The 18,607-nt window shown below is 39.4% G+C and overlaps 3 protein-coding genes across 3 annotated transcripts; 1 reads left to right on the plus strand and 2 right to left on the minus strand.

Moving 5' to 3' along the window:
- Positions 1–420: 420 nt before the first annotated feature.
- slc19a3a (solute carrier family 19 member 3a) lies at positions 421–4,248 on the minus strand. Its single transcript, XM_014994927.2, has 7 exons — positions 4,082–4,248; positions 2,802–3,037; positions 2,173–2,695; positions 1,261–1,339; positions 950–1,142; positions 713–854; positions 421–631 (listed from the first exon to the last, which is right to left on the minus strand). Exons 1-7 carry the CDS (start codon positions 4,226–4,228, stop codon positions 482–484), a joined length of 1,470 nt encoding a protein of 489 aa, XP_014850413.2. The 5' UTR covers positions 4,229–4,248; the 3' UTR covers positions 421–481.
- Positions 4,249–4,499: 251 nt separating this feature from the next.
- On the minus strand, positions 4,500–9,125 carry slc19a3b (solute carrier family 19 member 3b). The gene is made up of 8 exons (XM_014994929.2): positions 8,752–9,125; positions 8,460–8,639; positions 7,844–8,009; positions 7,370–7,679; positions 6,501–6,652; positions 5,671–5,863; positions 4,907–5,048; positions 4,500–4,686 (listed from the first exon to the last, which is right to left on the minus strand). Exons 1-8 carry the CDS (start codon positions 8,899–8,901, stop codon positions 4,534–4,536), a joined length of 1,446 nt encoding a protein of 481 aa, XP_014850415.2. The 5' UTR covers positions 8,902–9,125; the 3' UTR covers positions 4,500–4,533.
- An 895-nt stretch (positions 9,126–10,020) lies between these two features.
- On the plus strand, positions 10,021–17,372 carry daw1 (dynein assembly factor with WDR repeat domains 1). Its single transcript, XM_014994928.2, has 13 exons — positions 10,021–10,060; positions 10,317–10,389; positions 10,495–10,639; positions 11,300–11,358; positions 11,969–12,091; positions 12,192–12,291; positions 13,178–13,285; positions 13,743–13,849; positions 13,978–14,080; positions 14,871–14,985; positions 15,102–15,178; positions 16,876–17,038; positions 17,229–17,372. Exons 1-13 carry the CDS (start codon positions 10,021–10,023, stop codon positions 17,261–17,263), a joined length of 1,248 nt encoding a protein of 415 aa, XP_014850414.2. The 3' UTR covers positions 17,264–17,372.
- Positions 17,373–18,607: the final 1,235 nt, after the last annotated feature.

Genomic DNA, 18,607 nt, shown 5'->3' on the forward strand with positions numbered 1-18,607 from the left:
CGGCAGAGAGAACCGTGAAGTGCTCTTAAAATGTCTTGGTTAACTATAATAGAAGTATAAAATACACTTCAAAATACAACATAGATCAACACCGGCAGGTTACGTGGCTCCCCATTTAATGACCTTCACCCACCTGGTTGAACTTCATTCTTCATTCAGATCCTAAGATCTTGACTTTTAAACAAATTGAAAGTTGAACTTTTCTCTAAAATGTAATGAGCAACAGTTCAGTGCCTTTTTTTTCTGACTGAAATTTTGCATTTCCATGGTCTGTAAGTCTAAATGTCCCTTTTTAAATTGAATTACTGAAATTTACTTTTTGTAAATGTTTTTCCAGTTAAGCTGCTCCCACACTGCACGGAAAATTGTGTACATGTGTTTTACTTTAGCAAAAAAAACTAAAGAAAAAAGGGCGTTTTATTCCATGATTTGGTGCCACGGGGTTACAAAAAAAAAAAAAATCAAGTCTCAATTTACAATATCAGAACTTGTGTTCCTCACAGATTTCAGATTGTTTTCCATTTAAAGACAATTGTTCCTTTTTCATCCTCTGCGCTTTACAGACGCTAAATATTCCCCGAAGCAGAAAAACCACAGAGATGACTGAGAAGTAGCTGGCGTAAATGATGAACTGCAAAAGAAAGCACAACCGCCAGAGGGCGTCAGTAAAACCGAAATCTTAGCGTTTGTATCTCGCGATCAGATTGCTTACCTGAGGCACAATGGGAAGGCCCAGCGCTCCGCTGTCAACCACGACGGAAGTGATGATGGTCTGCAGAAGCAGAGCTCCAAAGCTGTTGGCCCCAAACACCAGAGCGTACCTTTCCATCGACAGGTCGGCTGCGATTTGATACCTTGCAGGAATACGTTTTTCTGTTTACTAATGCAACATTTGTACAGTAAAAAAAAAAAAAAAAAAAATAGCCTTGAACAAAATGATGAGTCTTACATGGCTATTGTTATCAGGAGCATGTACAGGCACTTGAAGATGGTGTAGGTGGCGTAGCAGACCCAGATGTTTCCAGCGAAAGTCATGAGAAATAATGCAGCAGCTCCCAGCCCTGAGAAGCCACCCAGGGCCAGCTCCCCCCACTGCTCCCACCTCACCTCTGTGAAGCCTATGCCATAGGCAGTTGCTGCACCTGGAAAACACCAGGTCAGCGTTTACCCGACCACAAAATACGGCCGTTGAGACGGTACGTCTTTATCTCACAACCTTCCTTTTTTCGACGGTTTCACTTCCTTCTGTTTTCTGCTTACTTAACAAGTTTGACGCTGCCTCCACACCTCCGTTGTAAATGCTGAAGTTCTGAGAGGGCTGCACGTGCTCCCACAGCACCTGGATTGCACACACACACACACACACACACACACACACACACACACACACACACACACACAGATTACAAGAAAATCTAGAAGCAATTGTCACATTTACTTCTACGGCAGTTCGCTCCGAGCAGAACTGCCTTTTTAACTTCAGGATTTAAGTCAAATGTTTTTGGTATCCTGCGTGTTTCTTGCAATGGCTTGCAGGAATGTTCATCTTTGTCCATTTGGGAGACCCATTTGTTCCCAAGCTTTAACTTCCTGGCAAATATCTTGAGCTGCTGCTTCAGTATTTTCACATCATGCTCTTTCCCCATGCTTCAATCTATTTTTTAAGTGCACCAATCCCTGCTGCATCAAAACACCCCCATAAACTCATCCTGCCACCATTATTTGTACTTCAAAGTTTTGATGGTGTTCGGAGGCTTGCAGGCTTCCCTCCCTTTTAGCTAAATACTCCAACTTAAGTTTCATCATCCTTAGGATATCTCTCCAAAATTTAAAGTATTTGTCTCTGTCTGTTAGCAAAATCTAATCTATTTTTTTTAAGTAGCTTTTGGAGAAATTGCTTCTTCCTCATGTCTGGTTTCCATGTGGTTAACTGCATTCTCTTACCAGCCTCCAGCAATATCTTTATAAGGTTTTTCCTTTTAATGTGCAGATCGTATGCAAATTTTTCACCATAATGTCTTTATTACTGGGACACTGAACCTTTGTGCTACATGTCGATCTCTTTTCATACTTTCTACTTTTAAGTAGTTTTTTTTTTTTGTTGTTAACGGGAGCTCTCATAATGCAAGCTTTTGATTGACTATTGATATTTTTGTTGACTTTGACACTGACCTGTACGTAGTTGACAGTCTGGTTATAGCCACATGTGGCCATTGCCCACCACACTGACCAGTACAACAGCTGTCTGGAGGAATAACACTGGCGGAAATCTCTCCATAGCTGCAGAACGACCTGGCTGCAGGACGCCTCCCCTTTTATCTCCTCCGAATCCTCGTCCTCCTCAACCCGCTGCTCCTCCTTCGTATCTCCTTTGTCTCCCAGGGATGTATTTGATGTTTCTGAGTCGCGTTCTTCACCCTCAGATCCACCCCTGTGCCTCTTTGCGCCTTCCTCTGACGCTCTCTGTCCAGAAAGTTTTCTGTGGAAGAACATGCTTCTCTGTGGCATGGGCAGCAAGCAGGAGGCGACGAGTGCGACGGCTGTGAGCACCAAAGTGAACACGAGGATGTTGTCGTAGGACATGAGGTCGAAGCTGACGAGCAGCTGACCCAGCACCGAGCCCACGGTGTATCCCAGGAGCTGGACGCTGCGGCTGTAAGACGTGGCCTTACGGTATCGTTTTAGATCTACAACACTGTAATAAACATAACAGGATCATTTAGGATGACTGTCAGGTCCACTCTAACTCCACACAGTCCAAACGTGTGACTCTGATTGTACTTTTAGTTGCAAGGCGTGACCTGTAGATATAGGAGAAATAGGCCACGTCGCTGGCTGTCACCACCCCGTAGCAGAACTGCATGGCCTGCATGGCCGGCACGCTCTCCGTCCACCTCAGCAGAGCCGTGGTGATGAAGAGCATCACACACTGGAAGACCACCACAGTTTTGTAACGCAGCCAGTCCGTGAGCAGGAAGACCGGCACCAGCACGGACAGGTAGGAGTATGTCCACACAGGAAAAATCTGGTTGTTGACCTGACACGGAGAAATAAAACCAGGAAAACATACAAAAACAGTTCCAAGTTCGATTTTCCGACCACACTTCTCGTTTCCCTACTATCCTCAGAGTTTTTAATAATCCGTTAGACACTTCTCAACCCAATTTTATCCATTTCTGCAATGAATAAAAGATGTTTTGTTTGTTTGATGCCAATGATTCATATTTGTTCCCATGACCACAGGATAATGTCTTTTCACATGGTTATTTAGGAAATTGGAAGCTACATAATGCATCAGCTGGAAAACCGTTGTCCGTGGAGTAACTATCCAATGGAAAACTCACACCTATTTGCTCAGTTAAATTCAGGTGGAGATGTTTTTTTTTTTGGTTGGCAACTCTACCTTCGTCAGCCACCATTTTGGCAGAGTCCTGTTCATCCCTAAGCATTTCAGCTGGATGTTTCCATGCTATTTGCCCTTCCATACACTTGTTTAGAGAGATGAACATGACACCTCCAGGCATATGAAAATTATACCCTAGGATAAACCAGCCGTCTACATTTCTCTACCTGATATCTGCTGATTTCTTTGCATTTTTTCATAATGTCACACAAAGAAGCCGTTCCTCTGAGAAGTTAAAATACATCTACGAATGTCCCTCCATTGAACTCAGATGTTGTGAACTCATCTACTAGAAGCCAACAAAATCATTACGTCATCATTTGGACTTTCCAAATTGTTTAAAGTCATAATAATCTACACTGTGTAAGCCTCTGACTCAGAAGAAAGTAATAAAAAGATTTACTGAGGTGTTGTGCAGAGGCGAGTATTATTCAGTAAATAAACAGGTGAACGTGCATCACTTTATTGGAATGAGTCACAGGTGTGGCTATAGGATGTTTCTATCTTCCCACTGATTCAGTAATTAAAAACATCTGATCAGGACAGAAAAAAAAACACTTCACAACAAACTATAATACAATAACTATTATAATTGCTGTGTTTTTGCATGAAATCGAGTAAATCTTTCAAATCAGTTGTTTTCTGATGCCCTTCAATTGTTCAGCTGTAGTTTTGTACCTGTTCAGTGGTCAGATTCTTGTCTGGTCCAGTCAGGAACGGTATGAGGAAAGGTTCCAGCGGCTTCACCGTGCTAAAGAATCCATAGACGCACAGCAAAGTGGTGGGATATCTCCAGTCTGAGCTGAGTCTTTTCACACTCTCCATGTTTGCCTGCTTTCCTTTGCTATGTGTGTGTGTGTACTTAGTGGCTGCAGCTACTTTGGTCTTGCGTGCCTGTCAGGTTTAGTCATCTAAAGTTAGTGCTGGTTTTGCCAATCAACAGCCAGGTCAAAGAGCAGCAAGGTGTCAGTGATTGTAAATCATGCTTTCTGGACAAATCCGTGGGCTTAATTCTTATCAGAAAATATCTGTTTTACAGCTGGAGATATAAGGCAAATGTTAGGGGAAAAAAACACACACACGAGGCCAGTCAGCATGTTTTTCAGGCACAAGAGTTTTATTGATTATGATCAGAAACGTTCAGAAGAGATCATCTCTCCACCTGGCTTTTTTCCTCTCGTTTCTGTCTGATCCACAGATCGCCGATGTACGCAGGCGGTGTAGGTCCCTCGGATCAGAAAGAGAGCTGAGATGGCAGCGTAGTAGCTGCCATATATGATAAACTGCAGAGAGAAACATTTGTCAGTGGCCAGAAACATTATAGTTTTCAAATTAGCCAACAGTATTAAACAAATCCTCTTGTAATGGCCAATCATTACCACCAGGGGTCCCTCCTTAGTCACAAACATATCCTTGTGTTTTCAGTTAGAGTTCAGCCCCAACCTGCTGCCATTTAAAAAAAAAAAAAAGGAAGCAATAAAACAATGAGTGAAAACAGCGTACCTGGGTGACAATGTCCAGTCCCAGTGCGGTTTCATCCACAACAATGACCGTGACAATAGTCTGCAGTAAGAGGGCTATGAACGTGTTGATCCCAAACGTCAAAGCGTAACACTCCATGGAGAGGTTGGATGCTATCTGGAATCTACAGAAACACAATCAGGAGAGGAGCCCTTCTTTAATACTAGACTAATGGAGATAGTCATGATCAGAGTTACTTGAAATTACTTGAATAAATTACATTCCATCTTCATGAAAAAGAGTATCAGTGCACTGCTACTTGAGTTCCGCGACCCACACATCACCATTAGCCAAAGTTATTATGTGCCAATATGTTGAACTTTAAAAACAATGCAACTCTAGATAATTGATAATATTTACATTATGACTCTATGCCCAGAAACTGATAAACACTTGTTCCCTCTGAGGACCTGTTGACACTTTTCATAAGCTTGTTGTATTTCTCGATAAGATTTTTCTGCATCGTCACTGTATTTTATTTCAAATTTTATGAAAATCGATTTGGCTCTAACTTCAGCATAACAAATAAACATCTGGAGAAGATATCAGACAACACCAGAGAAGTAAGATTTATGTATCAAGCCAAAGTTTTATGTTTAAACCGAGAATTTATCTCCCTCATAAGAATCCAAGCTTTCACATCCTTTGATTTTTAAATTTGGGTCAAATATATCAAACAGATGAAAAGTTCACCATAAGTGAACTTTGAGTGAAAAAAAAGAAGAGGAACTACATGTTGAGCTTACATTGTGATGGTAATGAGAAACATGTAGCAGGATTTGAATAAGACATATGCGGCATAGCACGCCCAGATACTGCTGGTGAACGCCATCAGATACACAGCACCTGAGCACACGGCCGAGAAGAGCCCCAGGGTCAGCTCCCCCCACGTGGCCCAGGTCACTCTGATGAAGCTCACGGAGAACGCTGCAGCGGCACCTGAAATATGAACCAGATAACTGGTTGTTCCATGTACATCCTACCCATTTCGATTCATTAATTTAACCCGAGGCCATCGTCTCTTTCCCCAAGCGCTGACAGTAACAAATCGTGTGCATCCTTAAGCTGGTCTCCTTAGCCCGGCTTGATAAACCTCTTGCAGGATGCACTTAGAATCTACCACCAGCAATAATCAGAGAATCCATTAACTTTTGTCTGTCTCTTTAATTGAAGCAATTACTCTGCTTCCCCTCACGCTGAGCCAGGCTGAGCGTGAGCCAAAAGGAACCCGATGCTGCTGTTCTCTTTCAAAATCAATACGCATTTTCCATTTAATCAGTCACCACATATAACCAGCCCCAGTGCGCTTGTATTTTTTTATTTTTATTTTTTTTGTTGATTGCGACTTTTACATGTCTCGGTGTTATCAGGCGTGGCAGGAGCTTTAAGCAATGTTGTTAAATGTTACTTGCTGGATGTGATGCAAGTAGAAAAACTTGTGCTTGTATAAGGATTTTTTTTTCTAGAAATCTAAAGTCTCAAAAGTATTTCTCTGATTTACCTTATAATGATTTGTTTCAGTGATATTTAAACAATTTTCAAAAGGTTGAGGTACAAATAATAACTTCAGACTCACCAACAACAGAAGATACAGCTTCTACAGCTCCGTTATAGACAGATGACGTGGCAGATGGTTCTATATGGTCCCACTTAAGCTGGATGTAGTTAAAGATCTGCATGTAGCCGGCCGTGGCCAATGCCCACCACAAGGACCAGTACACTAAATGCCTGCATGGTGAAAAATGAGACAACATATTGTGATGAGGGGTATCCATAAAATGCACAGTGCTTTGCAAAAGCATTCATGTCTTTTTAGCTTCTTAATGTTGAGTAAAGTTACCTCAGACGTCAGCGTATTTTATTTAAAATTTCATGTGACAGACCAACACAAATGTGCATTTAACTGTGAACTGGAAGGAATGGGAAACAAACACCTGATTTTTAACTTTTTCCCAGAAAGAAGAAAAAAAAAAACTGTGGATGAAGTTCGCTGTTCAACTGAAGATTGAGCATACAGATATAGTGGAAGGGGTTTGGATCAAAGCATATTCCTCCTTAGTTAGTGAAAATCTGAACATAAATTCAGTAGAGAATTTGTGGCAACACTTGAAAACTTATTTTTACAGACACTTTTAATCCAATCTGTGTGGCTTGAGCTAAAAAGACTCAGAAATGTCTGTTTCTTGTTTTCAAAGCTGGTAGAAATGTTGCCCAAAAAGACTGGAAATTGTTATTGAAGCAAAAGATGATTCTAAAAAGAACTGACCGATAGAGGCATATGCACTCCATTATATAAAAAAAATTGAAACTATTTATTATTTCCCTTGTACTACTACTTCATGTTGATCTATTACATAAATCCAAGTGAAATACACTGAGGTTTGTGACTATAAAAACTTTTAAGGAGTACAAACACTTTTGCAAGGCACTGTATGAGAAACACACCTGGAAGAGTATGATTCCTTAAAGCTTTTCCAAAGTAAGGGACCTGCAGTGATCACACTTTCCCTGCTGCAACAGCCAGCACCGCCAGCATGCTCCATCTCTTCGTCCCCCAAGGATTCTCCATCCTCGTCCGCCCCTGAATCTCTCTGTCTGTCGTTTCTGAGTGACCCTTTTTTCTGCGACCGGGAGCCCACAGCCTCTTCCGGTTTGAAGAACATGGTCCTTTTGGGCATGGGCAACCAGAAAGAGACTAGAAAAGCTGCGCAAACAATCCCCAGAGTTATAGCATTTAAGTAGAAGTAATCCACTCCTGTGAATGAAACAGATAATAATCAGAGTTTGCACAACGTTGGGATCACAGTTTACACACTAACTCTTTTTTGTTATGCATAAAGAAGAAAAGTTATATCATACTGCTCGTTCCTTTAGAGTATTGATGAAAAATCAACATCAGCATCTTTTAAAAATCATTACCTCCAAGGGAGACAAGCATTTGGCCAAGGCTGGCACCAAATGTATAGCCTGTGAGCATGGCGCTACGCAGGTAACTTGTAGCTTTTTGATAGCTTTCTAGTGGAATCACGCTGTAAATATAAGAGAAGTAGGCGACCTCTGTGGAAGTCACTATTCCAAAGTTGACCTGTAAATGAGACAAGGCAGTCTTCCAGAAGCTGTTTCTCATTATGAGGCATTGTTCACTAGCAAATGTGTTTACTGTAGTTAGAGGACAAAACACAGCGTTACAAAAGTATTTGCATCCCTTGAACTTTTTATCACTGTCACATTACAACAGCAGACTTTTATGTGATAGACTGGTGGAGAGATAATGATACATGACTTTAGGGAATTTTATTTTAAGAGATGAGTAGGACATCCATGTTTGTTTGGCCATGCATTTCTATTTACCCACCATGAAATAGAAATGCATCAGAGTTTGCACAATGTTGGGATCACAGTTTACACCTAGCTCTTACAAGAAATGCATTGTACTACGGAAATGCATTTCTTTGACAGAGACAAGGAAGCAATGAAGAAACGTTTGTGTTTTAACTCTGCATTACAGCTGTTACAGGACGGGTATCTTACTGACCTGAAGGAAGGTCATTGCAGGCAGGCCAGGGGCAAAGGATAGCAAGAGATAGTTACTGACAAGAAAGAGTCCCTGTACCATAATGACAGGTTTGTACTTCAGAAAGTCAGTCAGGAGGAAAACTGGAAAAAGAAAGGCCAGGTATGAATATGTCCAAACAGGAAACAGATAGTTGGTCACCTGCAGGTAAAAAAGCAGCAAGAACAGAAATGCTGAGTCAGACAAAATTGCTGAGTAAATTGTCAAAAAAAAAAAAAATAATTATCTAATAAAACGTGTGTGAAATACGTACCACCTCTTCAGAAATGTTCTTGTTTGGTCCAATTAGGTAAGGTGTAAGGAAGGGCTCTGCTACTCGGCAATTAGCAAGAAAGCCATAGATTGACAGCACGATGGTGGGGTAAGCCCATCCAGAAGACTTCAGTTTGGCCCAGTACCCCATAGTATGGCCTCAGCAGAATTTTGTGCTGCTTGACTTTGAAATAATATGTTTCCAAGATGAGGTATTAGTTCACGTTGGCTTCTCAGTATCTCTCAGGTGGATTTCTGTTAAAGCTATCAGTAGTCACAAGAAGCTGGAATACAAACACACAATCTTTATGAGCAACACACACTGTAATCAGTACTCAGGTGTATGCAGACTTTGACCTGTTTGTGGAATAGAAGACTCGGCAAATTGAAAATAATATGTAGAAAACTTTACTAAAGGGTAAATCACCTTCTAAATGTATTCATACTTATAAAATACATCTAAAGTGTGTTGCAAATCACCAGATGGACTTTTACATGACAAATCATCATGCAGTAGTGCATAAATGAAAAAATGATACGTGGTTGTACAAGATTTGTTAGAAATAAAAACCATTTACATTTCTGCTGGAAACTATTTTAGGGTAAGACTACCAACTTTGCACACATTGAAATTTATATTTGTCCCATTGTTCTTTACAAAGTGGCGCAAGTTCAGTCAGATTGGAAGGGGAGGGTGTGTGAGCTACACTTTCAAATCTTGTGTTTTTTATTGCACTAGTGACCTCAATTTGCAGTATTTACACAGGAACAAATGAGAGCCAAGATTATGTTATGTTGCATTACAGTAAAATGAGGGAAATGTTTATTTATGTGATACTCAATAATGATTCATTGCATAAAATCTCAGTAAAGCACAGTCATGTTTGTGGTCATAATATAAAAAAAAGTTTTATGTTTTCACCTTGCATTGATATTTTCACAGATCCTTTTCTAAGGCAGATGCATGAAACACATGAAGCTCACTCGTAACACCAGAAATATTGTTTTATAGTTGTAAAGTGCAGTTTAATAACCATTAATAAAGAAAGTAGAAAATAATTTCTAAAGGCAACTACAAAAAGATGAAAAGTTCCATGCTAATATATTCATCAACAATAACAAGAACTATTTTCTCCTAAACGTGTTTCTTTTCTTTGTCTTTTCTCTACTCCCATCTTAATCCACCCAATTTACACGTTTTGCGCATGGGTGAAGCGGGGCACGCGCTGTCGTCACCATAGCGACAGTTTGTTGTGGTCTGCGGCAGAAGATGAGACTCAAGCGGTTTCTTCTCAGATATTATCCACCCGGTAACATTATTATTACTTTCTTTCTGTATTTAATGTGGGTTTAAACATTCTTAGAACATGACGGTACTGTGTATAATTGTTTCCAACTTCAAACTAGCATTTATCCAGTTGTATGGAGCTGACAAAGTTAGGTAATTGTGTTCAGTAAACTCAAAACGAAAAAAACAAACAAACAAACAAACAAAAAAAAAACAAAAAACTCGCAGGTTCTTTAATGTGACACCACCAGCAGTTATTGATTTCCTTCTTTCGACAGGTATAATCCTGGAATATGAGCGAGGAGGCTATTCGAGGACCAAATCCATCGATCTTCTGGATTTGACACCTGAGTGCGTGAGTTTGGTCCTTCAACACTAGGATGGATGAATGGATGGACTTTTTTTTTTTTTTTAGTGACGTACTGATTTTCCATGCTTTGCGTTCGCTCCTCACAGAACAAATACAGATGAGCTGGTGTCAGAAATCAGACAAACAGAGCCTCTGATCACAGAGTCCCGGGCCGAACAGGTCAAAGAGTTGGTTCTCCGACTCCAACAGAAACAGGGTCAGCAGGACCACCACAGGTTCTGTTTCTGCAAGGTCAGCTTATTTAAATTTCTCGACATGAAGTTTAAATGAAATTAAGTAAAATAGAATTTTTCAATTTTCAAAAGCATCATTACCACCCAGGTTTTCTTTCAAGGAAGTGTTTGAATCTATATTTTTTATTTTTAAGTGGGGGGAAAGTGCTTGAAGGAGATATGTTGACTTAACAAAGTCATTCTAAGTATTATTTTATGTGACTAATTAGATAATTTTGCTTACTTCGGTGCCTTTCTATTCTCTAAATATTTCTTTTATTATGGTGACGCATTCCTGGGTTTGTGGGAAATGCATGAGGTTCAGCTGTTATAGCAGTAGCCATACCTCCAAATTGTCACTAGAGAGCGCTAGTGGTTTCAGTTCTTGGGCCTTGGTGAGTAAACAGTGCTTGATGTGTATGTTCAATAAGACAGCTTAATAGTGTTTTTTATCAGCTGCTTGAGTGAGTTTCCCAACTTTTTTAATGAGAAAAGAACATATTAATCCATCACTCATAGGCCAGGAGAGAGATGCTTGCTCATTTCATAGATGGATTAATTTTACACATGGAGTTGAATTGGTAACTTTTTTTTAAAATTATGAATTAAGCCAATATTGCCTTGGAACGTTTTCTTTTAATATTTTATCTATTCATATCTATATCTATTCATGTTGCAGGAGCTGAAGGCACACATACTGCCTCTGACCAATATTGCCTTTGATAAATCTGGATCAAGGTGAGAAGTCTTAATGCAGTCAGCTGTCACTGCAACATTTAGCAAATAAATGATGATGACAAACCTACAAATCTTATTAACAAAATAGTCTTGCTCGTTTGAATCTCAATTACTTCACAAAGAGCAAAAATAATCTTTGAAGGGGAAATGGTAGACTGATTATTGGCCATCAGCAATATGAGAACTAAATCCCTGTGGAAATCTTTTGAAAGAGCTGAACTCTCAAGCTAAGAATGAAAAGAAGAAGGAAAAAGTACCTGGCAGATGCAATGGCTGTAGCTAGTTTTCTAAAAAAAACAAACTAGAATTGTTGGAAAAAGATCTTGCTGGAAAACCTAATAACGTGTCTCAGAACAAAACACATTTTTCCAAATAACAATTTTTCAGATTTTTTTCCCCCTGCTATTTCTTTTTGTTATATTTTAGTTTCACTTATTTAAAACTGTCGGTTTTAAATGTTTTTGCTGTTATGATAAAACAGACTTTGCTTTAGCTTTGCCAGCAGTATGATCTTATAGTTCAGTGGCCCCAATAACTCTAACCTCTGCCCTCTCCCATAGCTGCTGTTACTTACTGCGTTGTTGTTACTCTTTTCTCTCAAATTCTGTAGGTTCATAACTGGAAGTTATGACAGAACATGTAGAGTTTGGGACACCGCCTCCGGCGCAGAGCTGCACACACTCGAGGGTCACAGGAACGTTGTATATGCAATCGCGTTCAACAATCCCTATGGGTAACGAGCTGTTTTATCACATATGAGAATTTTGCCGCTCCGTTGAACGTTCAAAACAAAACGTGCATTTCCCGCTGTCTTTCCTCCTCATTAAACCTAGAGACAAGATTGCCACAGGCTCTTTCGACAAGACCTGCAAACTGTGGTGTGCGGAGACGGGCAAATGTTTTCATACTTTTTGTGGACACCGGGCTGAAATAGTAGGTATTTTAAACTTGAATCAGTCAATTACTGTAATAATATGATTCGATTTGGATACGTAATGCATATCTTTGGCAGAAAACATGGAGAGAAAATAAAATTTGCCCATCCCCCCCAAAAAGAGCAAAGACTATTGCCCACTTGTGGTTATGTTTCTTAACATGGAAGATTATTTTTCTTGGAAGAAGATCATCCAAGCTCATCAAATAAGATAAAGTTTCACCTCAAATTTCTAATAAAATACTTTTTTTCTTCTTCCAACTCACTGTAATTCCAACTCCCATTATAATCCCAAAAATCTTGAAGTACTAATTTAAAAAGTGTCTTATAACACAGTGCCTCATAAAAGTATCTATGCACTTTATTTTCAGATTTTGTTAGGTCACAACCACAATCTTCAACATATTTTCTTGGGTTTTTATAAAATATAAAGACACAACACAGTGCGTCATGGGAGAAGAAAATAAATGACTGGGTTTTAAAAACATAAAATCACAGGAAAATGCACATAATTTACGGTCATAACATGAACAAGAGTGAAAATGTGGTTTGTACTATATGTGGTGTGGTGTGAGTATTTTATATGTGATACTTATCACCACTTGGACAACACTAATGGAGGGATATGGAATGAAAGACAAAATATAACCATGCATTCGTAGTTGTTCCATCACGAGATGTAATAAACACTTTTGTATGTTAAGAATTCATGCACTTTGTTGAATCTGCCATTTGAGTAGGGCTAAGGTAAACTGAGGATTCAAAGCAAAGGAAATATGTATCTATCATCAAATGTTAATATATCAAATACATCCAGGTCATGTCTCTTAGTTTTGTTGCAGAAAGTGAAATATCAAAGTGTAAAAGGAAGAATCTGTTGTGTAGGTGTGTCTGGCATTCAACCCTCAGAGTACACTGGTGGCCACAGGCAGCATGGATGCCACCGCAAAGCTGTGGGATGTGGAAAGTGGGGAGGAGGTGGCCACACTGACTGTGAGTTATCTGTTCTGTACGGCTTGCTTATCTTGCATTATTATCTTGTATTTTAAGCGATGCACATATTGCAAAAGTAGTCATTACTAAAACTTCCTAAAAAGCGCTTTTCTTTTGTGTTTGGTGGCAGCAGTTGTACTTCACAGCATAGCTGTGAATTACCTAAAGAGGAATTTAACAAAAAAAAAAAAAAAATCCACCACCAAAACAATCCTTCTGGGCAATTAATGGTGTTGATTCAGAGATTTGCAGGCTCGGAGTTAGGAGGAAGTCTTTCAGAGTTTTTTAATTCCTCACATCGTGTAGAGCTAAAATGACATGAACTAAATCTTGAATGATGAGAAAAATCAATTCCTGAGCCAAACTCTTTCTGTGAGATGCGGAGAAAGAGCGAGAATATAACAGAGAGCAGAAATGAGTCAGCAGGGAGTGACGTTCTTTCTCTTCTTTCTTCCAGGGCCACACCGTAGATGTCCTCTCTTTGTGCTTTAACACTGTTGGCAATCATCTTGTCACTGGCTCCTTTGATTACACAGTTGCTATATGGGATGTTGCTTCCAAAAGGTCAGATGTTATTATTGCTGCTGCGAGTGCGTCCAGTTTTAATGAGTCATCGCTTGGTTTGTACATACACATTCTGCATTTATAAATTAAATTTTGTGTCTTTTTTTATTTTTTATTTTTTGTCTTAGACGCATTCACACTTTGATAGGTCACATGGGAGAAATAAGTAACGTTCAGTTTAACTGGGATTGTTCTCTCATAGCCTCTGGTTCCACTGACAAGACCTGTAAGGTAGGAATTGGTGGGACTTTTGATTCTTCAACTGTTGTAGCACTTTTTCAATCTGGAATAAAAAAAAAGCAGTACACGTTGACATTTACTGAAAATCTTGTTGAGCTGTTTTTAGAGACCGTTGATATTTCAGTGAGGAATGTTCCCACTTGTAATGATAACCCTTGTCAAATGTCCTTTCTGTCGGTAAATTCTGAACCATTTCATGCAGAAATTATTCATATCCAATCCATTATTCATGCCCGACTGAATCCCTCTTACAAATCATCTAATCCTCTCATTATTAAACTTGAATGCTAAAATAAAGCTGGAGTAAACGGCCAACAGCGGTCGGCAAGCTTATATTTGAAAACTGTTACACTTTTATATGCACCTGAATATTTATTATTAATAATAAAACAACAGGTGCATAATAATAAATAAAGTTTATTTGTTACTAATAAACTTTAAGTAATGCCTGCTCTGTTTTACATAACGTCAATATACAAAATGCTATTTTTGTATGGTAGTACAGTATATAAGCACTGCAGTGTTTAAAACTTCCAAGCAATTTAATAAAACTTGCACTTCAGCATGTTTGATGTTGCCTTTAAACTACTTTTTATCCAAATAAGGTGAATGAATATTTGGAAAATCATTCCATTCAAACTTACTTACATTTAAACAAATTTTCTTTATTGTTTGTATGCCTAGTCTTTCTACATGTTTTGAATTATTTGTGTTATTTTTAAGAGAAATGTTCTCTTGATGTGAATCAAAGTGACGTTTTTTTTTGTTGTTGTTTTTGTAGCTGTGGGACGCGGTCAGTGGGAAATGTGTGGCCACCCTAGTCGGACATACAAAGGAGGTGTTGGATGTGTGTTTTGATTTAAGCGGTCAGCTTATTGCTACAGCTTCCGCTGACGGTGAGGCCGTAGCGTCGCGTTAAAAAATCTCTCTCATACGTCTATTCGACGCCTTCACAAACGAACTATTTGAGGTCTTACGTCAAACAAACATAACCTGTCTCTGTGTCTGTCAGGTTCAGCAAAAATATTTAATGCGGCTACACATCAGTGTCTGGTGACACTCAAGGGCCACGGCGGGGAAATCTCCAAGGTATGCTGGGGGTTGGTTGACCAATTTCTGTTTTCAGTCTGTGCCAATATCGGGTTTTGGGTTACTTGATTTTGTTCTGCAGATAAATGTTCAAAAATATTGAGGAATTTGGATAAATGTATGTTTATGCTGCAATGTGAGGGGAAGGTACATATTTTAGAAATCAGGTCAAGAAATCAGATGACAAATATGTCAGCCATCAAAAGTTAAGTAAACCACCTCACAGCGTTGCGCAATTTGGAAGTGGAGGGAACTCTGGTGACCTTGCTAAAATAAGATAAATTGTGACGCTGAAATGGAGAGACAGTAGCAGAGGCTTCAGGAGGTCTGATTGTCAGTCTGACCTTGTGCCGTCAGTCGTTCCACTTAAAGCACAATCACTACAGCGTGCCTTGACACATAAATCCTGGCATGAAGAAAAAACAAAAAAAAGAGACTGTTAACCTGGTGTTACACGGATTTGTGAAGTCAAGCCGATGCATGCTTTTGCATAATTTGCGATTTGTCTGGCCCTTCTTAAAGGCAAGTGATTTTCGACATTTGTTATTCATGAGCTTATTTTCCTCTGGATCTTACTCAGAGGAGTCCTCTGGATGTGTTTACTGCAACACAGACAGGCAGTAAAAAATAGGCAGCACGGAGGCTGATTCCAGAGGATTATGACACTAATCTGTTTCTAACAGGAGGCTTCTCCCCATCCCCTACATGCATGTTAACCATGTTTCACTCTGTTTCAGCGTCTCGCCCTTCATGCTTTTTCTTCTCATTTCAACATATTCCAGTCTCAATGTGCCGATTCACCTTGCCAACCTCGACTATGTTTTATTTAAAAAGGAAATGATAGCCTTGTAATGAAATGGAACTGATGCTAATCACTAAAACGCGAGCTTCCATTTGAATTGCAGTGAATGTGACATCTTCTGTGTTTATTGTGAAGCTGCTTATCTGGGGAATCCTTCCTATCTTGGACACCCCATTAGCTTCGTTCCTGCTTTTCAGTAAAGTCTAAATTACCCCCTAATGGGGAAAATGTCCTCTTTTATGAAATTCGGTTTTCACAGTCGCCACAGCTTGCTCCAAAGCTAAAGGGAAGGAAATTTAACACATCCTGGTAACTGCAGTCTGCCTTCAATGGGAGCATCTAAAAATACCTCGTGGAAAGAGTTTTAGATCTGCAGTACTAACCTAGACACATATCAAGACTATGACTACAACACTTGTATAAAGAAGAGAATCCGGAAGCTACATAGAGCAAAACAAATAGCAAAACTGTAAATTGTAACCTTTCTTTTAAGATTCATCCCTTCATATGTCTTGTTTTTCTGACACATGAAGCAAAAGACATGCAACCATAAATGATGAAGCCTAGTTTAAGTGACAAAAGTCTGAACATCAGCAGATCGTCCAGCTTCTCATTGTTCAGCCTTCAGTCTCTCTCTGTCCTTCGGGATCAGTTTGGGGGTTTTTAATAAAGGCTCTCTTTATGGTAATAGCCTACTAGCGCCCAATTCATTTAATTTTCTATTCCTCTTACCTCTCCATTAGAAAATAAAACAATTTAGAGAATGATAAATCCTGGGCTGTTTCACAGTTGATTTTTTTCGAGAATTTCTTTTGCCAAGTATTACCACGGATGTCTTCATCGATGCTCACGTTGAAAACACAAACTTCTGAGTGATGCCGGCCTCTCCTTGCAGATTTGTTTCAGCCCCCAGGGCAGCAGGGTCCTGACGGCCAGCTCAGACAAGACAGCCCGGCTGTGGGACGTTCAGTCCGGAGCCTGCCTTCAAATCCTGGAGGGCCACACGGACGAGATCTTCTCCTGTGCCTTCAACTACGAGGGGGACACCATCATTACAGGTATCTGAAGAGACGCGACGTCGCGCTGTCGCATGTCAGCGTGACAAACGTGCACTTTCAAAAATCCTTGAGGGGCGAATGAAATCCTCCGTGCTAGCTGTCACATTTGCTTAATTGCAAATGTTAGGTGAAAAGCATCCAGCTGTGTCCTTCTGTGTGACCACCTGTTTATGCTTGTGCTTCCCTGCAGGCAGCAAGGACAACACATGTCGGATCTGGTACTGACCCTTCCCTCGGCTCCCGCCCCCCGCCCCGAGAAAGTGAAAAAAGATGTTTTTAAATCCTTTTCTTTTTTGTAAATCAAAGGCTTAAATGATCGTTTTATTTACTCGCAGATCAGTTGAATTAGGTGTTTCCAAAATAGTATTGAAAGGTCACTTATTGAAATTTGGTCTCAGAGTATTAAACAAGCTTCTAGGAGAGTTATTCATCTATTAAAATTAAAATGAAATGAAAGCACACCCTCCATTTTAAGAGTTTAACATGTTAAACGATCTGAGTTTCAACAGGTATTTATAAAGTTCAAATTGCACAGATTTATACTTGACAGATTCCATCATGTCATGCATGAAACAATGATAAAGCTAAAAGGGATTTGTGGAAAAAAAGACTAAAACACAGTCATCTTAGTAAAGATGGAGACTTGCGTCTTCATTTTAGTCGCAAAAGCAGAGACTTTTTGAGGAAATCTTGTACTGATGCAGTAGAGCTGAAAGTAAGCTATTGACTAGATATCTTTTGAATAAATGATTAATGTTGTGTAAACTGTGGAAACCTTTAGGTTCTCTGTGATGTTTCTTGCCAGTACATGCTGGTAAAAGGAGTTATCAGCGGCCTCCATGTTCATCGATCTTCATTCAAGGCTACAGTAAGCCAAAGAGCACGAATGTTACAAATGATGTACTTATTGTCCTGTTGAAAGGCGGGTTTGATTTATTAACCAGGGACATTCACAGATTGTCAGACTATGAATGGCGATGCATGGCGCACAACAATCTGCGTGTTAATTGTAGGATTGCAGTAGTCTCTATTAAGTGACTCGGGGCAATTTGTAAACAAATAAGCTTATTACCTCCAACACCTTGGAAAAATGATTCTTCTTAGTGTGATTCTCTCAGAAAATGGACATAAAACTGCCAAATTTTTCCTAGCACTTTTCCAAGAACGTAAATATAACTTATAGTTTATAACACCTAAACTAATTTTCAAAAACGGTAGCAGCATCACAAAACGTGCTGTGTAATCATATTAGTGAATTCTGTGACGTCAGTAACATTTGTTATAATTAAGCATTTAAAAAATGTCACTACTTTGCATTCATAACAAACCCAAACCCCAGATAATTAGTAGTTTACCAAGCTACTGGAAAATAGTAACTTATTTGATAAATGTTTTATCAAACAAGTTGCTTGTGGACAACATCTGCTGACATTAAAACAAAAATACTTTTATTTTTAACAATTTAATTACCTGACTGTGTCTTTACCTTCAAAAACCTTTTATTGCATGGTATTTTAATAATTAACGAACATTTATTGTAGTCCACACAGCTCTTTGCGCTGTGCATGC

Source organism: Poecilia mexicana, unplaced genomic scaffold (genome assembly GCF_051168715.1).
Source record: "Poecilia mexicana isolate PSO_F unplaced genomic scaffold, ASM5116871v1 scaffold_13, whole genome shotgun sequence".
Classification (NCBI taxonomy): domain Eukaryota; kingdom Metazoa; phylum Chordata; class Actinopteri; order Cyprinodontiformes; family Poeciliidae; genus Poecilia; species Poecilia mexicana.

Coding starts and splice junctions, on each gene's coding strand:
- slc19a3a (XM_014994927.2), bottom strand. CDS start 4,228: ATGGAGAGTGTGAAAAGACTCAGCTCAGACTGGAGATATCCCACCACT. Junction 2,696..2,801: donor TATTTCTCCTATATCTACAG/GTCACGCCTTGC, acceptor TGTTTATTACAG/TGTTGTAGATCTAAAACGAT. Junction 632..712: donor GCCTTCCCATTGTGCCTCAG/GTAAGCAATCTG, acceptor TTTCTTTTGCAG/TTCATCATTTACGCCAGCTA.
- slc19a3b (XM_014994929.2), bottom strand. CDS start 8,901: ATGGGGTACTGGGCCAAACTGAAGTCTTCTGGATGGGCTTACCCCACC. Junction 6,653..7,369: donor AAGGAATCATACTCTTCCAG/GTGTGTTTCTCA, acceptor TTCACCATGCAG/GCATTTAGTGTACTGGTCCT. Junction 5,864..6,500: donor AGCTGTATCTTCTGTTGTTG/GTGAGTCTGAAG, acceptor TTCATATTTCAG/GTGCCGCTGCAGCGTTCTCC.
- daw1 (XM_014994928.2), top strand. CDS start 10,021: ATGAGACTCAAGCGGTTTCTTCTCAGATATTATCCACCCG. Junction 11,359..11,968: donor TTTGATAAATCTGGATCAAG/GTGAGAAGTCTT, acceptor CAAATTCTGTAG/GTTCATAACTGGAAGTTATG. Junction 12,292..13,177: donor GTGGACACCGGGCTGAAATA/GTAGGTATTTTA, acceptor TCTGTTGTGTAG/GTGTGTCTGGCATTCAACCC.